Source organism: Nyctibius grandis, chromosome 21 (assembly GCF_013368605.1).
Source record: "Nyctibius grandis isolate bNycGra1 chromosome 21, bNycGra1.pri, whole genome shotgun sequence".
Taxonomy (NCBI): Eukaryota; Metazoa; Chordata; class Aves; order Nyctibiiformes; family Nyctibiidae; genus Nyctibius; species Nyctibius grandis.
Window position 1 is genome coordinate 3,741,262 of NC_090678.1, and position 20,365 is coordinate 3,761,626.

Below are 20,365 nucleotides of genomic sequence, written 5' to 3' on the forward strand. Positions count from 1 at the left end.
AAAACATCACTCTGGTGATCACCCAGCTTAGCAGATTTGATAGTAGATTCTAAACTTGCTTGTCAGATACATGGGATCTTTTGTAATTATGCAATTAAATAAGCACAATATATGAATTGCTCTTTGCATAACAGTCTTCTGCCTCCTGAGGACAGCAAAAACAACCAGATATGGACGTGTAAAAATATGGATGTGTGAAAAGCCAGGTCAGATTCCAAAACCATCACTATGAGTTAAACCCTTACTCTCTTTGCCTCAGGACACTCCTCCTAAGTATCTGAATCACAGTCTATTCCTCTCACTGTTTTTCTTTATCACCTCTTGCCAGTAGAGGGTCTTCAGGGTGGGGGCTGTTGCAAACAATTCTAGGCATGTTTGTACAGGGATTTGTAAAATGAGGTCACAGTCTCAGGTGGGACATTTATTTGCATTACTGAAGTAGCTCAGCAAGAGAGAAATAAGAATGGAAACTACTAAAAATCAAAACTATGTTGAACTGGGTGGGGAACGCACCTCAAGATGCTTTCTGGGCATTTAAACAGGATATATGAGAGTACTTTAAGACAAAATAAGGTAACTTAAACTTAAGAGCCTTTAATGGAAAAGCAAGCTGTGTATCATTGGGTTTAGAGCCACCTTTGACTGATTCACATTATTTGAGCTAATCACAAGTTCTCATTGATTGCAGAAAGAAAATTTCCTGAGATACAGGTCAATTAATACATAAGAACCCCAAAAGAGCAGCCAGGCAACCCACCAACACAGAGCAACAAAACCTGCCCTGTTTAGGGGAATGATATTTAAAACAGCCATTTAGGGCAAAGCATCCTTGCCAAGGCTACTATTTTATTTATTCCCACTTTTTATCTTAAAAAGGTATCTTTATAAAAGTAAGTAAAATAAATCATACACAAAGCATTACTGGCTGAAAGTGACAATGTATATGCATACAACTATTGGTTTCTACGGATTCGTGGCTCTTTGGCAATTCACATGCTTAGGAAGCAAGAGATTCTCTCGACACACTGTCACTTGGCAAGTCAGCTCCTCTTTAAAGTTACTAGAATCTACACAAACTCGGTGTCCTTTCATATTTTATGCTTCAAAGATACGTATGTCCAAAACATAGAATCCAAAACTGAGGGCATAGAAAGAATTACCCATTCAAAAGCAGGAATTCCTCAACATTTTGATATTCTTATATATATGCACTGTCAATTTTCATTGCTCCTCACGTTCCACGTCAGAACTGGTACGGACTGGGAGGTAAAGCTCACAGTAGTAAGTCTAACTGTACCATCTGCTCCCCAGGATGGCTGCTCTTTCCTCACCTGACTTCTTACCTGGCTGTGAAGTTACTGCACTTGAGCAACCACAGCTATTATTACAATCAGGGCAGACCATGGCATTTCGACATCGTTATTGAGCCACACAACAGTCCTACAAAGCGAGTACTATTATACTCCTCCTCAGATACAAAAGAAAAGCACAGATAACTTATCCATGCCTTGTTCCTTATCTACCTCGTGGGAGAGAGAAAATTCAAACCTAGGAGTTCTTATGCTACTCCTCTGTTCTAATTATGCCAGAATAGCTGTTTCTGGACATCACTTGATTTTGAAAAATGCGATAAATACGATACTCCCAAAATAAGATCACCTCTGACCCTGTCATGTCTCTGTTAGACTTTAGGGTGAGAAAACTAATGCTGCATGTTCTAAGCATTTATACAGATATAGCAGATGTGATTTAACAGTCTTACCATAAAAGCTATTCTTATACCATTAAGCGGTTCTTGTGCTGTCTGCAAACATTTATGGCTGCATGTTCATGTGAAGTCATAGAAGCGGACAGTGAATTCTTTCCTATGTTTGTATAATCCCCGTTTCAAATCAGCAGCCCCCAAACAGGAGAGCTAGGTCTGAAAATATCAGTATCCAGCAAAACACAGAGATCTACTCTAGGTATGACTTTGCAGCCCGTGCATCCTGGGGTTTTTTTTGGAGGGGAAAGCTATATTAATTTTGTTCTGCCGGTGCCAGTTTGGTTCCTTAGCAGTCAAACACGGCACATTTTCCCCACCTGGAGACTGTGCTTTAATGAGAGTTGGGATGTGGGCAGCATGCATTTACACATTTTATGTTTACGCTGAAATTCTGAATTTCGCAGTATTCTTGACATCTGTCCATCGGGTCATTAAGCCCATGTCCACTAAAAGCAATGGAACAAATTCCTGACAACATCTCCCTCTCACGTAAATGATGGCTCCATTTTCATTATATACTGGCTCTTACCTGTCAAGGAGAAGTTCCAATACTTCCCTAGTAGACGCAAAGGCCCTGTATGTTGAGAGGAAGATACTGATGTATGTAAAATCATTATCCCCAAAAGCTGTCAGAAGGTTCTCCACAAGTTTCTCCAAAGTTCCAGCTTTTATCGTCCTAATCTTGCATGTTTCATACTGGCTGACAGTATGTTCTGGAGGTAAATGGTCCCCATCAACCTACAAAGTGGAAACAAAAACAAAGCACAACAATCAGACAGAAGCCAGACCCCTGACACAGCTTACACAAGGAAACACAGATCCAATTCCATCCCTTCACAGGGGTAGCCCAGCTTTATTCACTAAACAATTTTATCAATTTTGGCTTTCCAAACACCAAATGCTGCATCAAATAACAGAGGTTGTTAGTAACTTTAAGATATTTCTCTGACATGCTCCACAAACATTTTACAATCTGACTGCTATCAAGTTATCTTATGATCCAGTCATATATTATTATCTAAAAGAAAATCCATTATCCCACAAAGAATAATAGTACGAGAGGGAACACCAGTGGTAATTCAGTGTCTCACTTAACTTCTGAATAAACATGAAAACTGACCACAACTTTTGCATCAGCACTTGTAATACCCTTGCTGACAATACCAACTTCAGGTCGCCACACAGAACCTAAGGTCATGAACACATTTGGGTGCGAAACATTTCGTGATACTCTTGCAAGGTGGGTGTCAAAGTCATCTTGCAAACATGCCATTATAACATTTCCATTTTCTCTTACAGTTTCCTTTTGGCACAATATTTGCCAACAAATCTAGCGTTTGGTGTTCGAGGGGTGTGTGTTTTTTAAACAGCGTTTGTTTTTAATGCTTACAGCCTGCTTTAAGTCTGAAATAACTAGAAATATTCCCTTAAATTCTGCCACTATTTAGAGGACAGTTCAGAACGTTATTTTTGTGACTAGTTTAAATACTTATTTAAGTATGTGTGATAAATCATAGAATCACAGACTGGTTTGGGTTGGAAGGGACCTTAAAGATCATCTAGTTCCAACCCCCCTGCCATGGGCAGGGACACCTTCCACCAGACCAGGTTGCTCAAAGCCCCATCATAATAGATATCCCTTCTCGTTTTAAACAATGTAAATTCCTTTAACGTTATTCTAAAGCTCTGCTACTCTTGCATGAGGACATTTCATTTCCCAGCTTAACGAGGTCCAGCAAACTCTTGATGTAACATTGAAATGCAACCTGTTGTCTGTATTAAAAAAAAAAACAGACTAGAAATGGAAAGAAAAAGTGGGAATAATAGCTTCAGCAACTCCACATAGCATGGTGGGTTATTTTTTTTCTAGCAATACCCCATGATGTTCTGGACTTTCTAGGCAGTGGGCCGAGGCACAGGTTTTGGCAGAAAAGTGCCTCTGTGTCTGTAGGAAGCCCTGGAAGGGCCAGGAGCATCTCGTAGGATCAAGACACAAGGACTTGCCAACAGCCTGTGGAGGTTATAGCCACAGCAGGTAAGCAGAGGTCCTGGGAAACTTGCAGCCACATCTCAACTGCAAAATGGCACCATTTCATGTTGAGTTTAAGCCACTGCAAGAAGCCATTCCCAGAGGCCACGTTCTGCTCACCTGCTACAGCAAACTGGGCTGGGAAAGTGGTTCGGCTGAAACCAAGCCCTTCATTTCTCTTGGTGGGCTCAGGTTTAAGGCAGACAAGTTGCCCAACCTCAGTCACCCCACGGCTGCAGAAACACACAGGCTAACACAGGGAAAACAAGCTCGGGTGCAAGCTGTAAGACAATTTCTGGAAGCACTGTGGGTTTACATCTGTTCAAACAGACTGGGAAATTACAGACTGGGTAACTGGGTCTCGTGTCATGAACCCTTTAATGCCTTTTATAAACAGACAAGGCAATGCACAGTACTGCTGCACCAGAGCCCACTGTTACCCCAATGCAAGCCCACAGGGAATGAATGAGATTACACCAAACTAACTCGAAAAAATTTGTTCCACAGATCTTATGGCTGGTTTAAAGGTGTATAATTTGTTATATACCTGACTTAAAGGTGTATATAGAATTATATATGACACCACCATTACAGAAACACTAAAAGGGTATGTTGTTACCACCATTATATATCTGCTCCATTCAAATTTTCCCTAAGCCAAACTTGCTGGAAAAAAAAATATTACATTTTCTTGCTGACTTTTCATCTTACAATTAAAATACACTTTTGAAAATAACTGGTTACACAATACAACTGCTTTCAAACAGGGAAGAAACTCTGCACCACTGTATTTAACTATTAATTTTCTACCCACCAGACTGCCCCACTCACGCTGTATTGACTCACCGTCATATTCTACTCAGTGTGTGTAAAAACCTCTCATTCACTGATGTGACCCTGTACCAAACAAGGGCAGAATCTGCTTGCAAGATTGATACATGCACAAAATTTTCCATTAATTGCAACACTGCAACTTCCTCGAGACATCACGTTGGGAGAATGTTTAAAAAAAAAAAAAAAGGCAAAACAAAAGTCAACACCAAACCCTGGAAATCTAAAACTGAGTTTGTCAGCAAAACATTAAACTGCTAGAAGTCATTTTAAGAGACTTTTAGGGATTGTTATTTGTATTATTTTAGCAATTCTGCCTGTAAGTTTAAAAGGAAGGAGGAGTTGGCAGACGAGCTCCATAACAGACTTGCAGAATAAGACGTTGCGGGCTGAGTTAGCAGGCTAACAGGAAACTGCTCGGTCTGGAGTTAATCAAGAGGCCAGCTCTTCACTGACACAACCAGGCTACCCAAAGGCAAAAAGAGTTTTCATGTTTGCTTTTGTGTTGTCTGCTCAGAGAAATATTGTATCGACTGCTGTTAAAAGATGGTCCTAAAGCTCTTTGCGAGGTTTGACAGTGGCACACGGTGATCACTGTTACGTGGTACCAGTTAAAGCCACCAGTTTTGCACTGTTTTGTGCATCAGAGTAACAAAAAGGCTCTCCAGCTCCTTCCCTTTGTCTGCTTCGAGAACAGCTCCAGCAGCCTAACAAAGGTGCCAGACCCCCACATCTCAAGGCTGCAGCAAGATCTTCTTGGTCCTCTACAAAGCTAAAAATAAACAAACATATATGGCGTTTTATAGTTTGATTTATGTTTTTTAAACAGTCTCACTTTGATTTTTCAGGCAATACATTATGGCCTTGATAACCTGCAAGTGTAACCGATGAGTAAACAGATTCCTACCAGAGAGACAGCAGCTTTCAAAAGCAAATATGTAACGATTGAACTGAGGTACAGTCTGGCAAGTCCTTATTTTTTTAGGCTGTGCAGGTACCGATCTAGCATAATTTTAACATCTTTACTAATCCTCAGCTCTTGCTGAAACAGGAGAGCTCCATTCAGGCTAAAAAGGTCCTTCAAACACAACCCGACTCCAAAATCAGCTGCAGATGCCCAGTACCGAAGGAGCTATAATTCAGTTCCAAGCTGGTTACAATTAAGGCGCTGACCTTGCCCCATCCAGGCTGGCTCCTGAACCCGCACACAATCTCCCTGACTCACCAAGGCGTTGTGAAAGTGCAAGATAGCCACGTGCACAATTGCAGGATGAAGAAAAGATACGAGTATCAGCGTAATATCCAACAGATGCCGTCTCTCTGCAACAGCCACCGATACAGGGCTTGAGTAAGCAGGTCCTAAGTTACAAGCAGCTTCTTACTGGCTGTGTAAAAGCAACGCTCCTTTATGAATCTGGTGTGCAACCTTCGATACCACAATGTCCATTTCCCATCAGCCCTTCTCTGGCCAAGATACACTGATCTCTCGCCATTTTGCCTACCGATGACAGGAAAATAAAGCAAAACCTCCACATGCCCCAAAGTTGCAGGTATTTCACTCAGTTTCGTAGAATCACAGAATCACAGACTGGTTTGGGTTGGAAGGGACCTTAAAGACCATCCAGCTCCAACCCCCTGCCACAGGCAGGGACAGCTTTCCTCTAGACCAGGTTGCTCCAAGCCCCATCCAACCTGGCCTTGAACACTGCCAGGGAGGGGGCAGCCACAGCTTCTCTGGGCAACCTGGGCCAGGGTCTCACCACCCTCACAGCAAAGAATTTCTTCCTAATATCTCATCTCAGTCTCCCCTCTTTCAGTTTAAAACCGTTCCCCCTCGTCCTGTCACTCCATGCCCTTGTAAAAAGCCCCTCTCCAGCTTTCCTGTAGCCCCTTCAGGTACTGGAAGGTGCTAGAAGGTCTCCCCAGAGCCTTCTTTTCTCCAGGCTGAACAGCCCCTTTGATGTTTGCTGTTTGATGGCCAAAATACAGATCTGGATCAACAAACACTACCTGTTAACCTTCAACAGGACTACAAATTAATTATAAACTCCACCATCTCCTAAATTAATGATACATCCTAGCAAGAGGCAGTAGAGACTCAAGGTGAAAAAAAGCAGTTCAAATCCTGAACAGTACAAAAACAGGCTGCTACCCAAATAACAACATACAGAATTGTAGTCATTGTTTCAGAAATATCACTGGAAACAATCGCTTTTACCCAAAAAAACACAGGGCTGCAGGGTTTTTTCCAATGCAAATATTATCTGTTGAGATTCTGAGCGGGAGAATCACGGAACGAAAACCATGTAATTGCTTTTCATTTGGCAGGTTGGAAAAAAATACTGAAAGAAAACAACTGGGATGAACAATAAGTAAATCAGATATCAAATATTCTTCAGGCTTAGTCATTTAAAATATTATCACTTTATTAAAACTGGTTTTAGAAATATTTAGATATTTAGAAATTCTGCAAAACTATTTTCAAGAGCAGCTAACTAACATGCATCTCAAACTGCTGATTTTGTAATCAGATGTGTAATCAGTAAAACTTTTACTGATTTTGACAGATTTTTAAATGCTTTTGACCTTCCTTGAAACTTACAGCTTTCCCAGATGGGCAGTTTTCCAATCTACCTATTTTTATTAACTTACTAGAGAGACGCCCTATGCTGGAATAAAACTGCCTAAATTGCAGTAACTTATAAGTTAACTAAAAATAAGGCATTCTAATGAAGAATTACTGTTTCATCACTCTTTGCCTAACTGTGAATGAGCTTTAGTCTTCTGAAAGTAGGAATAAGATGCTTTTTGTGATTTTGCCCTTCGTTTTTTGATGTTGCTTCCTTACACATAGGCTCTCCTGTGTAATATCTAAAGGAAAAAAAAATATCAAATGGAATGATTAAGCTTCAAAATCTCCAGCAACACAAGCATCCATAACACCAGTCAGAGAAGAAAAATGTAAGGTATCCTTCATTTATCATGCAGTCACACATCACTTAAAGTAGCAAGACTGATCAGAGAAGTTGTTTGAACAACTGGATTCCATGGAAAACACACAGAATTTAACAATGTCTTCAAGATGCTGCATAAGACTCCTACTCATTTTAGTCAAGTGTTTTTGTAAAGAACAACTGTGAAGATATTAACAACCTATTTGACACAGCGATTCCTTCCAACAAAGACCTTAATGAAGTTTATAATTGAGCCTGCTCACCTTAAAAGGAAGAAAACAAGATTGTCCTGGATGTGTATTGACAGATAAAACCATGTTTTATCATGCTGAACTGACTCAAACTTGCACACATTGTGCTGACTCCCCCCAATCCACACCACATGACCAATAAAAAAAAAAAACCTTGTTAAAACTGGTAATTTTGCACTAAGGATACACATAACGGTGCACGTTAGACAGACCAGCGACCGGCCTAAGCTTATCAAATGAAGTCACAAATATTTCAGGTGTTGTTAGGGTGGGCTCCCGGGTGTACACGTCCATGCTGGCTCTCGCAACACAGGATTTCTGACCTATGATGAACGGCTGAGGGAGCTGGGGTTGTTTAGCCTGGAGAAGAGGAGGCTCAGAGGTGACCTTATTGCAGTCCACAACTACCTGAAGGGAGGTTGGAGTGGAGTGGGAGTCGGCCTCTTCTCCCAGGCAACTAGCGATAGGACAAGAGGACACAGCCTCAAGCTTCGCCAGGGGAGGTTCAGGTTGGACATTAGGAAGCATTTCTTCTCAGCAAGGGTCATTAGCCATTGGAAGGGGCTGCCCAGGGAGGTGGTGGAGTCACCATCTCTGGAGGTGTTTAAGAAAAGACTGGACATGGCACTTAGTGCCATGGTCTAGTTGCCATGGTGGTGTCAGGGCAATGGTTGCACTCGATGATCCCAGAGGGTTCTTCCAACCTGGTTGATTCTGTGATTCTGTGACTTGGACGGACAGATCTCTTGCAGCCTGCAGACTCCAGGCAGCACAGACGTTTGCCTTGCAAGAGCGGCTGCTTTTACTGTACAGCGCACTTGGAAATAAAATGAATCCGGAGCTCTCCGCAGAGCTCCCTCCGCTTCGCTAACTCCCGTTTCCTCAGTTGGGACGCTGCTGAAAATCAGAATTCTGCATGTTGACTGCACCAAACTCGCAAGCCAAAATAACTGTACGAGCTCTTTCCTCTGATCCGACAGCTAGGGGTATTCCTGGATTTCCAAAGCTCCACCCTTTTCCTTTCCTTTCTTACCACATAAATAAACTTTCTTGGCAGCAACCCAGAGTTTCCAGGACCAATTAATTCCATGCTCATTACACAAAAGGCATTCTCATTTTCTCAGATCCTTAGAGCTCACAGCCTGGCTGGTATCTGTCTGAAGAGCTGGCAAACAGTAACAAAAGCTGTGGGGCAGATTGAGAGGTTAAAAAAAAAAATAAAAGAAGGAAAAAAAAAAGCCTCTTGCACAAATGCTGTTGCTCAGTTAGAACCCTTGCACTCAGGCACCTTGCAGCTACTTAAAGCCACTCTGGGGAAAATAAGAACCACCACACATACCATGGGGCTGAGCTGTGCATTCTCCCACCTTCTGAAGTTATGCAAATTTAGACTCATTTGGGTATCAGTGAACTACGGGGAGATTAGCTCTAAATGAATCAAAGCAGAAGTAAAGCAGCCTAATTTACACATCACCTCTCGCTGCAGGCATCCAAAGGAGTTTAGGCAAGTGCATTAAGAAATTGGATCTTCAAAGAGGTCTACATTAAAATGGTATTGTCCAGCTCTTACAAATGGTGGAACTTATTCAGCCATGGGAACATATAAATACCTCTGAATTTGGCCCACTTCTTCGAAGCATCTGTGCAGCAAAGCAACGTGGCTGTATTACTCAGTGAGAATCAAGTCTTTTTAAAGGGACCCAAAATTGCCCCAACAGCTTAGCCCCAAAGCTCTGTCTCTAGCTATCTTGTATGATTTATGCACTTACCTTCTCATTGCTTCCTACCTACAAAAAGTTCCTTCTCATCCTGACTCTCACCTCTCTTGCTAGAAGGACTTTTTAACAAATCAAGACAAGCCCTCCCACCCTCTTCTCTTGTCTGACTTACTGTCTTCATTGAGGTGACTGAACCCCAAACATCAGATTACTTAAACCCTTTTCATTTTTTGTTTGTCATGTTTCACAGTTCTACAGTTCACAGAATCAATCAGGTTGGAAGAGACCTCTGGGATCATCGAGTCCAACCATTGCCCTGACACCACCATGGCAACTAGACCATGGCACTAAGTGCCATGTCCAGGCTTTTCTTAAACACCTCCAGAGATGGTGACTCCACCACCTCCCTGGGCAGTCCCTTCCAATGGCTAATGACCCTTTCTGTTCACCATAGTCTGGTTCTCTCTTAAGCATGCCAGGGATGTATTATTTTCATAATACATCAGTATGTATAAATAGTCCTTGTGGTGGTTTTGAAGCTTAGCAAGTTCCTAATTTAAAATAAAAAAGTGAAAAAAAGAAACCAGTAAGTCAGGTAAGACTCTTAGTCATGTGCATCTTACATTGTTTGAAGAATAGCTGTCATCAAATGACATTTACCAGAAACACTCTTCTAACCCAGCAAACAAATGTGTCCCGTATTAAATATCTTCCCAAAGCCCTTCTATATTAGAGGAGAATTACTTCTGTAACTCAGCATCCTCCTCTCTTCAGTGCACAGGAACACCAAAATGTCCAATCACCAGACGGAGCAGTAAATAAATACTCCAAATAATAGACACCTAAGTGAGTAGGGCACCGGAATGAAGGCGAGGAAAGAGGTTTTATTGCCCATTTTGGCAGTAACATCAGCCCATTTTGTAAAAATATTCTGACTTTTGGAGACGAAGGAAGTGTTAAATCGTGTCTCTGTGAGGGAACAGCTCTTCATAGAGTCTTTGGACTTGCATAAAACAGTCAGTGATTAACTGTCAAAACTAATAAAAGCTTTTACAGGTATGGATTATAGAGGGTCCCTAGGAGAGGGAAATAGGCTGCTGGGGCAGTTCCCGTGCCCCACAAACAGTAAATAGTAATTACTGTTTCTGCTAACAACCCTTGTCTTAACTTCTCTTCCTCCCTTGCCACACTCTCACTGCTCCCAGTCCGTCCTGGCAATTTGTAGGTGCCAAAGCCTGCTTACAGTTCCCAGGCTGAGTTACTTACTAGGAACCATAAAGGAGAAAAGAAGAGGTGTTAATTGGGGAAAATAGTACAAAAGGTGGCAGAAAGCTCCTGTGTTTCACTTGATTCTGAAACATCTTTCAGTAATCCTGACTACAGATGACAACGATAGCTATAGTACGGCTTCCACCTGAGGAGTCCTTAGAGGCTGAAGCTCACAGCACAGCCAGTCGTGTATTTACACACAGAACACAAGCCTCAATCACAGTTAGCTGAAAACAGCGTAATCAAGCAGGGTATTTCTACTGTTCACCACCCCAGAAGTTAATATCATCCATACCTATAAAACGTTAGACAAATCAGATTACACAGTCAAGTATGCATTCGGCCACCACTAAGCTTAGCCAAAACTACTGGCCACCCTTTGCAAGAAGGGCAACTGTTTTCTCTGCTCACAGATTTTAACTAATCGCAAAAATTTTAGCTGCACAAGGCAAAACGTCTGTTAACTGCAGATGGCAGGGAGTTTGGCTCTTCAGGTGACAGTCTTGCAGGAAGAAGAGTCGCTGCTGGTCCTCAAAGGTGGCTCAAGAGAGTCTTAGCACCCTGGAAATTCAAGTCACGGTAATATTAGTCCCATGGGTGGCCATATGCAAGACCTCGGTGTGCCTCAGTTTTTCCAGCTATGGAAGGGCAGATTAACACTGACCTCCTCTGTAAGGTACTTCAGAGTCCACAGATGACAAGCACTCTATAAAACGAGGCAATATCATTTCTACACTGAGTCCATGTAGCAGACGTAGAAGACCACCAACCCAACCCAGTTTTGTTGCAACAAGCAAACGGCGGAAGCTCGAAATGGCAATTGAAAACATGATAAATCCACACATTCGGCTCAAAAGGCCAGATCCCCTCCAGAGGAGGGCGACCAAGCTGGGGAAGGGTCTGGAGGGTCTGACCTACGAGGAACGGCTGAGGGAGCTGGGGGTGTTTAGCCTGGAGAAGAGGAGGCTCAGAGGTGACCTTAGTGCAGTCTACAACTACCTGAAGGGAGGTTGGAGTGGAGTGGGAGTCGGCCTCTTCTCCCAGGCAACTAGCGATAGGACAAGAGGACACAGCCTCAAGCTTCGCCAGGGGAGGTTCAGGTTGGACATCAGGAAGAATTTCTTCTCAGCAAGGGTCATTAGCCATTGGAAGGGGCTGCCCAGGGAGGTGGTGGAGTCACCATCTCTGGAGGGGTTTAAGAAAAGCCTGGACATGGCACTTAGTGCCATGGTCTAGTTGCCATGGTGGTGTCAGGGCAATGGTTGGACTCGATGATCCCAGAGGGCTCTTCCAAACTGATTGATTCTGTGATTCTGTGATCCCAGCTCAGCTCTTCATAAGGTCTACCAGGAGGCTTGAAAACAAACTGCCTCTTACCAAAATGAAAACTACTTCCCATTCCTCCTCACTCATTTTCCCGTCTTTGGAGCAGTCACCTGCCAGTGTCACACAATACCAGTCAGTCTAGATCTTAATAGAGGGTTGAGACACCAGAGCGTTCAACTGAAGAGACCTTCACGTGGCTTTAGCTTTCGCACTGTTACCGAGAGATTGCAGAGTACTGTCACGAGCCAACAACGAAGGGCACTGCAAGCAAAGAGCAGTACAAACCCAGGCATGAAGAAATACTTTGAAAAAAACAATGCTATCAAATATCATTGTGATACTTTTGTGAAACCACGTGACACGCTGGTATGCGTTGTAAGCAACCAGGTTGAACACACATAATGGAATTCACTTATTAGTGTGCAAATCTCCTACAGAAGAGCTAACTAAACCTGAAAACGTGGTATAAATGGCTAAGGACATGTCAACTTCCCAACTTTAAGAGTGTTTCTAACACACATGAACTAAAATTACTGACCTAAATTACTAAATTACTGACCTAAAAGCACATATTAGTCCCTTTCCGTCCTTCCAGGACTCCTTTTTTATGCAAATGTTAAAGAACTTCACACAAGGCAGACTGCATAAGCTGGTAGAAGTCAGGTTACCTGATTCAACGGCATATGACAGCACTGTGGCCTCTACATAGAACACTTCCTCCTATTTCAAACTAATCTAGATTTCAAAGGCCTACAACATTGGACCTTTCTCCCCGTGTCACCCACAGAATCACAGAATCAACCAGGTTGGAAGAGACCTCTGGGATCATCGAGTCCAACCATTGCCCTGACACCACCATGGCAACTAGACCATGGCACTAAGTGCCATGTCCAGGCTTTTCTTAAACACATCCAGAGATGGTGACTCCACCACCTCCCTGGCCAGCCCCTTCCAATGGCTAATGACCCTTGCTGAGAAGAAATTCTTCCTAATGTCCAACCTGAACATCAATATCCTCCCAGATATAAAAAATACAGCTGCTAAAGTCATCGTCCAAGCCCAGAAACAGCTCATAGCCTGCCTTGAAATCTAAAGCCTCGTCCTTCAAGTCTTTGCGTGCAACCGTGTCCCATCTCCTGGTCTGATCCACCTCAATGCTTACGCTGCAATTACTGCATAACTGCAATTTTAATATTGCGTCCCCTCCCATCTCCCTAATTCCCTATTTTATTGTTATATGACCCTTGATTATTTTGACACAAGGATTATTTCCAATACAACTGAATTTTGATGCCACTTAATACTGCTACGATATCAGCCCAATGATATCACCCCTGCACAGAAGCTGAAAATTCTCAGTTATCCTCATATTTATAAGCTGCCTGGATGTTAAAGATGACAGCAACTCTATGTTTCCCCCTAAGAAATATCAGAGGAAAGCTATTACACAAATTCTGTTTGTGAAACACTGGTCAGTGAAGCCATTTGCCATGCTGCTTTCATGAAAAATGCTCAAACAAAATATGGCATTTATTAAAAAATGACAGCAAGCATAGCAAAGAGGAGGGTTAATTGATCTTGCCACTAACACAGTCAGATGGATTTAATATGGCAAGTCACACCATTTTATGAAAATTATAGGTCAACATGAAAAAACTGTATTTTGACCATTCAGAAATGTAAATACCATTTTTCACCAGTACCTGCGCTGATGGTAGTCAAAATTTGTGATACTTTCCTTGTAAAAAGTCACACTATTTTTTCCCCTTCCAGGAATGTAATTTAATTTGTGAAGCTCATCATCACTTTCTGCTCAGTCAGTAGAAACAAAGAACGTCCTGTATGAGACAGCAGGCAACAGTGCTGAACTCAAAATGAATTTAAGGATGCCACAAGTAATAATTCTGTTGCATAATAGTCGCATGAATGCACATTACATAACCCAAAATGGTTTTATTCATCCTGATTGTATTGTTGGCTTTCCTTTCACACTGTAAAGCTTGCTTAAACAGGACATAGAAATTAAAATTATACTGACTCAGGAAATCAGTGTAAACTGTGACTGTACTCGGTATAAACAACAAGGCAAGAGTAATAGATTTTAATAGTATCACAGAATCACAGAATCAACCAGGCTGGAAGAGACCTCGGGGATCATCGAGTCCAACCATTGCCCTGACACCACCATGGCAACTAGACCAGGGCACTAAGTGCCATGTCCAGTCTTGTCTTAAACCCCTCCAGAGATGGTGACTCCACCACCTCCCTGGGCAGCCCCTTCCAATGGCTAATGACCCTTGCTGAGAAGAAATGCTTCCTAATGTCCAACCTGAACCTCCCCTCGTGAAGCTTGAGGCTGTGTCCTCTTGTCCTATCACTAGTATGAATAGCTGGAAAAGAAAACTGTAGGTGCAGGGAGATTAAATGCATTCTGACAGAGGAGAAAATATTTAGCAGAAGACTGATTCAGATTTTGAAATAAACTATACTTGAAACATAAGGTATTTTTGTGGAAGAAAAAATATCAAGGAAATGTTGTTGTTACATGTTTCACAATAATTACTGTGAGCAACCTGTATTGCCAAGCTTTTTTAATCTTTCTTTTATAAAAGAAATAGGTTAGCAGTAAGTAAACCATTTTTATGACCACAGCATGAATACATACCTAAACCGCATTAAAAACTTCATCTCAATGGCTGTGCTTTTTACTGCCCTTTGTTTTGAAATTAAGAGACCTCTCCAGGGTGGGGCCTGAGTAGAAAAAGCAGTAAGAGTAAGCTAATGTTACCTAATATTAAGAGTTACCAGCTTGAACATTTATTTAAGTGCTGAAAGAGTCCAAAAATATTAGTTCAATTATTAGTTCAGGCCAAACGACATTTTTCCTGTATTATCTAGACCTCCCAGGGGATCAGATTATGGAATCTCTTAGGATCCTTCTCTTGCACACGTGCATATAGAGAAAGGGAGAGTCTACGTCTGACTACACGTGTGTCTGCATGTACCACATGTGTGACAGCAACATCCTTGTCCCAATTCTATGGGTCTCTGTGACAAATTCTGCATTTTGTATGACACACTGTGTAAGCACACGGCAACTAACCCTACTGCATACCTGCACAAATCACTGCCTCCTTGCAACTACGGCACCCGGCCATCAACCCACCGCGTCTGACACAGCAGACAGCAGCACGGGCTGCGTGAGCTGGCACTGAACCCGCTGCAGACGTTTGGGTTTCGGTCCAAGAATGCGATGTTGCAGTTGAACTTCAATCCTTAGGCAATGGACACAAATCAAAACACACACATAATTATGTGGAAGTATTGAGTCAGAACGCAAAATAAGTATAGCTTGTGAGTAAAGGGGAAAGAAAGAGCAAAAAAAGGCTGTAAGAAAACAGAAATCATCCATGTTTACTGTCCTTTTTTTCCTTTGGTTGTTTAATTACCCATCAGGAGTTAACAGCATACCTCTGTCCTGTTCTAACCCTATGGCCACTTGATGTTTTCTGAACAAGCCGACTGTTTTTGCACGAAGAAGAACACGAGCCTCATGGTTTAACTAAGTGTGCAAGAGTTCATTCACATTTCGTATGCTACGGGGAGCCAGCAGAGCGAAAGCGCAGCCAGAATCCATCTGAAGCACTCAATGGGAGGAATGCAAAAGCCTGAGATCTGACTTCCAAATGAAATACGTTATTGTTACTTAGGAAACATTTCCAACAGCAGTACAATGGCTGCCATGTCAAAACGTAAGGCGCCATCCCTGCCCTAAAGGGTTTTTACTCTAAAAATACAAAATGCACCGCAGGTAGGGCCAGAGATTACTACAAACCAAGCAGACAAAAGGATGTGTAGGCATATCTTCATAACCATTTTCTTGTCGTATTTGCATGTAACATTTAAACTGGCTTCCCAGTGCACCTCAGGAGCATCTAGTGAACTTCCCTCTCTTGCACTGAGGACAAGAGTTAATCCTGAAGGGTGTCCCAACTTGCCGTTTGCATCCCAACACCAACAAAGCTTGGAAACGTTACCAACCTCATCTATTGCAGTCTACAACTACCTGAAGGGAGGTTGTAGTGAAGTGGGAGTCGGCCTCTTCTCCCAGGCAACTAGAGATAGGACAAGAGGACACAGCCTCAAGCTTCGCCAGGGGAGGGTCAGGTTGGACATTAGGAAGCATTTCTTCTCAGCAAGGGTCATTAGCCATTGGAAGGGGCTGCCCAGGGAGGTGGTGGAGTCACCATCTCTGGAGGGGTTCAAGAAAAGACTGGACATGGCACTTAGTGCCATGGTCTAGTTGCCATGGTGGTGTCAGGGCAATGGTTGGACTCGACAGTCCCTGAGGGCTCTTCCAACCTGGTTGATTACGTGATTCTGTGATTCTGTGATAAGTTTTAGCCACAGGAATACTACAAACAACTGAAGGACATTCTGCACTTGATTCAAGTTAAAACAGAAACTCAATATGATTCAATGCATGCAAGCTTTTATGCAAATTCATGCAGGGCATAAACTACAGATAGGAGGAAATAAAGCCCTAGATAGACCATCACATGTTAAAGAATTATTTCTGCTTTTGGATATATAGATACCCAGAAGTTTAGATCATTGATTTTTAAGAGTCAGAAGGAGTCACTGAGAGCAGGAAGTCTAAGCTACGACGTGAGATATAGCACAAGTCTCCCGTTTGAAGCCCAACAGCTACGATAATGTGAACACATCTCAAAGCATTCAGTCACTCCATATTGTTCAATCATTCTGAGACCTTTCAACTGAAAATGTGATTTTATAATAAAAACGTGTTGGTTTACTTGCACAAAAAGCCCAGGGACACCCTAGAAAGGAAGAAACAGCTATTGACTGGGAGAAAGGTTGAGCCCTCCTAAGGAGAAAGGCAACCGCACAAAGCAGCTGAGGGGGTGGGAGGGGAAAAGAAAATAATCCTTTAAATTGCTTTCAGAACAAAAAGGTGGGAAGAACATAAGAGGAAAACAGATGAAAGAATGGAATATAATAATAGGATCACTCCACAAAAGCATTTTAAATGCCTACACCTTATTATTGCCGTTGTGGCCCAGTGGCAGCGTTGACAGCTGTAGTCCACAGGCTGTGAGCTGGAGACCCACGCAGCACCCGAAGGCACCACGACCCACCCCGACACAGCAACCCACTCCACGGGAGAGGCACTCCTCCATGTGCTGCATGCCATGTTCCCGGGGTCCTGCTAGAAGGTTCTAGGAAGAAGATGATAAACTCTGGTGTCTCATCCAACACCTTTTATCTTCACAGAAGGGACTAGAAGGGCCAAGCCTCTGCATCTGTAAGCATCATAGTGTATTGCTCTTGAAAATTTCAATGGTAAAGACTGTACAACGGAGTCAGAGGGTATATCAGGGGGATCTTGCTCAGCTACAGAACTTTTCTTGCATGGCCAGCACAGCAGAAGAGTTTTCTCTCTCATAGGTTTGAATCTATACAGTCATATGACCTATGAAGAACGGCTGAGGGAGCTGGGGTTGTTTAGCCTGGAGAAGAGGAAGCTCAGAGGTGACCTTATTGCAGTCTACAACTACCTGAAGGGAGGTTGTAGTGGAGTGGGAGTCGGCCTCTTCTCCCAGGCAACCAGCGATAGGACAAGAGGACACAGCCTCAAGCTTCACCAGGGGAGGTTCAGGTTGGACATTAGGAAGCATTTCTTCTCAGCAAGGGTCATTAGCCATTGGAAGGGGCTGCCCAGGGAGGTGGTGGAGTCACCATCTCTGGAGGGGTTTAAGAAAAGACTGGACATGGCACTTAGTGCCATGGTCTAGTTGCCATGGTGGTGTCAGGGCAATGGTTGGTCTCGAGGTCTCTTCCAACCTGATTGATTCTGTGATTCTGTGATATTAACTCCTCGGATAACTAAATCTCAAAACAAATACTAAGTATATTACAGGTGAGAAAATTAAACCCCCAGACGATAAACTGGTCAGGTCAAGCCACAGGGTGAGCCATTAGCAAATGAATAATGAGCACAGGACCCCTGACATGCAGTGCCTTTCTAAATTCAGTATCACAATCGTCCTCAAATAGGTACAACAGGGCCATTATACATCATAATTCATGTGCTCAATATCACACGCAGCAAACAGTTTATTCTCAGTGAAGATTTCACATTATTTTTAAGCCATGGGAGACAAGTGGAGCAGCAGCAGCTAAGGGACCACCACGACAAATTTCAGTGCTGTTTGCAGTACGCAACAACTTCTGCACTGATGCAGGACTGAGCTACGCAGAGATGGTTGCAAAAATTTGGACACAAATTGGTATTTGGACACAAATTGGTGTCCAAGAGGAACGAGTCAAAACCTCCATCAGACTGTAACCCAGTAACCTGACAGAGCCAAAGGTTAATGACTGCTAACAGGCAAAATAGCAGAAAGCTTCACACCTAATGCGGAGGCTGCCAAATTTTCATCTTGATTGCCAAAGCTGTTAAAGGGCAGCTACACTCCGACAGGCAACAGATGGGTCATTCAACTAAATGTAGAGAAAAGTAAGAGGCCAGCAAAAAAGTCTGTTGAAAGTCCTCCCCTCAAAGGTCACACTGTGGCCCACAGATCAGAGAAAAGATCTGGCGGGTTAGAGTAGGCAGTACATTAAATCTTTCAGCACGACGCTTGGGAGCGGCAACAAAAAGCAAACAATTCTGCAAAGTATAAATAAAGGGGACCGAAACCAGTCAAAGGACATTATTCTTCCACTGCATAAAAGGTCTGAGGAGACCACATGTAGAGTACCATACTCTGTTCTAGCTGCCTTATTTTTAAAGCGGCTATTATGAAGCTGAATAGGGTAAAAGCAAAGGGCAACCCACACGATTCCTACATTCGCAGAGTCTAAAACAGCAAGGACGCCAACTTTTGTTTTACACACAAATAAAAAGCAGGATCTGAGCACCCAGAGTTCTCACTGCTCAGGAGGAGGTTGCAGGACTCCTGGAAAACAGGCCCACAACAAACTCCCCTACTATGTTGCAATATGGCCCTGACATCTCCTGGACATTAAAGTTCTCAGGATTCTTTTTATGAGTGCCTGTGTTCAATTTTATTCTGCCTCGTTAAATATTTGCTGCAAACAAATTGAAACCAGAACTTTATAAACAGCATCACAAATGATTGTCATTTTAAACTAAACTAGAGGTTTTTCCCTCTGACAATGGCCAGTTGCTATAGAAGAAGGTGAAGAAATAACGCCCGTAACATACAGAATAACCAGTCCAAAGGGAAAGACTCTTCTCAGCTGCAGGAGGTGTTTGTTTTATACCTAAATCACAAAAAGTTACATCTTCTGTTTTAAATGTCACATATGAATTTGTTCTCATTATTGATATAAATGTCTAATCCTTTCTGAATCCTTCTAGACTCAGTTGGACTCTATTCCTTCTTCCAGCAGCTAGTCCTTCAGGTTAATTACACGCAACGTAAAATTACACATTTCTTTTTCCCCCCTCCTTGCTTTCAAACCCACCGAACACTCCTTGGAGATAAAGCATCTCTTCGCCACTCACTGCTTTAAACGCCTTCGCTATATCCTCCTATTCATTGCTAGTACAGAGCCCCAACCCTGTGAAGATTTAACCAATGCCCTTATTGTTAAACCTGCACATGAAGCATAATTGCACCAAGACGCAAATTTAAGTCCCCACCTTTTCGGTGTCTCCAAACGCCGACAATCCTTTCCCATCTGTGGATCCCTTTTCTAGTTCCTTTACCTTTGAGATGAGGAAACCAGCACCACGAACGAGTGAGGTGCTGCTGTAATGTCCTTAGCAGTATTTTCTAAGCTTCTCTTCATTCCTCGCTACAGCTTAATATCTGAGCTTGCTTTCGCAACCACTGGTGCACGGTGGGCGAGTGCTTCCACAGAACTCCAGACTCTCAGAAGTCCAGGTCTTCTCCCCGAGTGGTTTTAATTAATTCATTTCTGGTCCTAAATTGTTTCAGTGTGTTGCTGTGCATTGTTAAGCAGCTGCTCCTTGCAGCACATATATGCCACATGTGGAGAAGATATCCACGTGATAACACTATGAAGCCACTAATTAAACATTACCATGCAAATTTGACAGCTAATCCATCTCCCCCAGAACTTTTTCTAATGCTTCAACCTCTTCGGCAACCTCAAAAAATAGCCTTTTTAAAGTCATGTTGTCCCAGAAACACTTTTTTTCTCCTCCC

The 20,365-nt window shown here is 42.7% G+C and overlaps 1 protein-coding gene across 3 annotated transcripts in view; it reads right to left on the minus strand.

Moving 5' to 3' along the window:
- RGL1 (ral guanine nucleotide dissociation stimulator like 1) overlaps positions 1-20,365 on the minus strand; it is an 88,540-nt gene that overhangs the window by 55,694 nt on the left and 12,481 nt on the right. For all 3 annotated transcript variants that reach the window (XR_011049600.1, XM_068416834.1, XM_068416833.1), the window contains exon 3: positions 2,295-2,503. Coding sequence is in view for 2 of the 3 variants with exons in the window: in XM_068416834.1 (XP_068272935.1) it covers positions 2,295-2,503 (209 nt within the window). In the remaining variant the exon portion in view is untranslated. The remainder of the gene's footprint in view (positions 1-2,294; positions 2,504-20,365) is intronic.